This window comes from Penaeus vannamei, unplaced genomic scaffold (assembly GCF_042767895.1).
Source record: "Penaeus vannamei isolate JL-2024 unplaced genomic scaffold, ASM4276789v1 unanchor128, whole genome shotgun sequence".
NCBI classification, from domain to species: Eukaryota; Metazoa; Arthropoda; class Malacostraca; order Decapoda; family Penaeidae; genus Penaeus; species Penaeus vannamei.
Window position 1 is genome coordinate 45,001 of NW_027213132.1, and position 2,500 is coordinate 47,500.

Here is a 2,500-nt window from a genome sequence, read left to right on the forward strand (position 1 = left end):
CCTTAAGAGTGCTTGACCATGCACTTACGGGTCAGGAAGGCGCCGACAATTGTAACAAATTCGTAGAGATCCTAGGTCTACGGACAATCTTCCCACTCTTCATGAAGACTCCTGGCAAGCATGGCAAGAAGGGCCTCACTAAGGACCAGGTGTGTTCAGGAAGGGGTGTTGGCTATTTGTTTAGCAATAACTGTAACTTTTCTTCATTCTTTCTTTCCAGAAGCCATCTTCATTGTGTACAATAAATGACAAAAAATTGATGTCACAGAAGACAAGAGACACTATATATATAACTTTCTATATATATCCATATGATGTTGTCAAGGCATTAGGCTGCACAAAAAGCTAAGCCACAGCCTAAAAGTTCCTTCAATAGTTCTCAAAAAGGTCCTCCAACCTAACACTAACTTTCTTCCATGAACAGCATGAGGAACATGTTATCTCTATCATCACATCTCTGCTCCGCAACTGCCGCCCCAACCAGCGAACACGACTCATCAACAAATTTACAGAGAATGACCATGAAAAGGTGGACAGGCTGCTGGAGTTGCACTTCAAATACCTTGAGAAGGTCCTAGCCACCAACCTTGAAGAACAGGCCAAGGTAAGTAGGTCACTTGCCTCAGCAGTAGCATACACCATTTTTCAGTAGGAGTTTGAGCACATCTTATTCATTAACTATGATACAGCTTGTTGATTTCCACACCAGGTTGTACAATTAAATGGCTATTTCCCCCAAGATATATATATTTTATTACTGCTTCTTTTGCTCTGGGTCACCATCCCTCCTCTTTCCCATTGCTTAGACAGAGAATCTGGATGAAGATGAGCTGTACCTGCGCAGACTGGATGGAGGCCTATTCACACTACAGCTGGTCGATTACATAATGCTTGATGTGTGTGCAACAGGACCGCCTTCCATTAAGAGACGTGTGCTCAAGATCCTCAATCTCCGCAATGCATCTGTGAAGACCATCAAGAATATCATGAGAGGTAGTGTTGTTTCACCTCTTCTTCATTATAGGTCTTCTCCCTCTTCTTCATCTTCCTCAGTATTGTATTCCTCTTTCTCCTAGTCCTCTGCCTCCTCCTCCTCGCACTCCATTCCTCCCTCCCTAGTTATTATTGTTGTTATCATTGTTATTATTACTGTAATTATTATCATTGTTGTTATTTCACTTGTTATTATTATTGTTATTATTATTATCATCATCATTATTATTATTATTATTATTATTATTATTATTATTATTGTTGTTATTATTATCATCATCATTATTATTATCGTTGTTATTGTTATTATTATTATTATTATTATTGTTATTATTATTATCTTCATCATTATCATCATTGTTTTTATTATTATTAGCAGTAGTAGTATAACTAGTTGTATTAGTATTAGTATTAATATCATTATTGTTACTATTATTGATATTATTATTTTTTATTATTATTATGATAATTGTTATTTCCCCAACTTATTGCTATTATCATTATTATTATTAGTAGTAGTAGTAGTAGTAGTATTTTTATTGTTATTATTACCTTATGTTATTTTTATCATTATAATTCTTGCTTATTTTATTTTTATAATTTATAGTTCTTGCTTATGTTATCTTATATAATTATAATTTTTTTTGCTGATAAGATTATCATTATTATTAATGTATTGTTATTACTATTATTGTAATTATTATCATCACTGTCATTGTTATTATTATTATGATTATGATTTTGATTATTATTACTATTATTAATATTATTATTATTATTATGATTTTTATGAGCCATTGTTATTGTTATTACTATTTATTTTTATTATTGTTATTTTATTCATTATTTAAAATTTATTATTATTGTAATTTTTATTTTATTATTATTGTTATTGTAATAATAATAATAATTATTATTATTATTATTATTGTTATTATTATTATTATTATTATTATTATTATCATTATTATAACTGTTATTGTTATTTTAATTATTGTTTTTCTCATATTGTTATTATTATAATTATTATTGTTGTTGTTTTTATGATTTATTGTCGTTGTTTTTACATAATATCATCATCATTATCATTATTATTATTGTTATTATCATTATCATTGTTATAATACTTGTTGCAACTACTACTGTTATTATTACTTCATTGTCATCATATTCTTAGATACTGTGTTTATTTTATTTTGTTCATAGATTTGTCTTTGGGTGCACTTATGATGTTTTTTTTTTCAATGTCACTCTAGTTTTTGCAACTGCCTAGTGGATTTGCAATCTACATGTAAAAGTATCCCTAACCCTTTCTCTTGTGAGTTGCATATTTGTTATGCATTGCAAAACATTCAAGTAGGCTCAATGAAAAGATACAATTTCAAATAAAACACATTGTTCTCTATCTACAGAATATGCCAGTAACCTAGGAGACGGAACCAATTCAGACGCGCAGGCTGAAGAGCAGGACAGAATACTCGACTTGCTGGATAAGTTCCAAAACACG

The 2,500-nt window shown here is 30.3% G+C and overlaps 1 protein-coding gene across 3 annotated transcripts in view; it reads left to right on the top strand.

Moving 5' to 3' along the window:
- LOC113829642 (beta-catenin-like protein 1) overlaps positions 1–2,500 on the top strand; it is a 15,132-nt gene that overhangs the window by 11,829 nt on the left and 803 nt on the right. For all 3 annotated transcript variants that reach the window (XM_027382848.2, XM_070119390.1, XM_027382849.2), the window contains exons 8-11: positions 1–149; positions 425–604; positions 807–993; positions 2,406–2,500. The exon at positions 1–149 is cut by the window's left edge and continues 26 nt beyond it; the exon at positions 2,406–2,500 is cut by the window's right edge and continues 803 nt beyond it. In XM_027382848.2, coding sequence (XP_027238649.2) covers positions 1–149; positions 425–604; positions 807–993; positions 2,406–2,500 — 611 coding nt within the window. The remainder of the gene's footprint in view (positions 150–424; positions 605–806; positions 994–2,405) is intronic.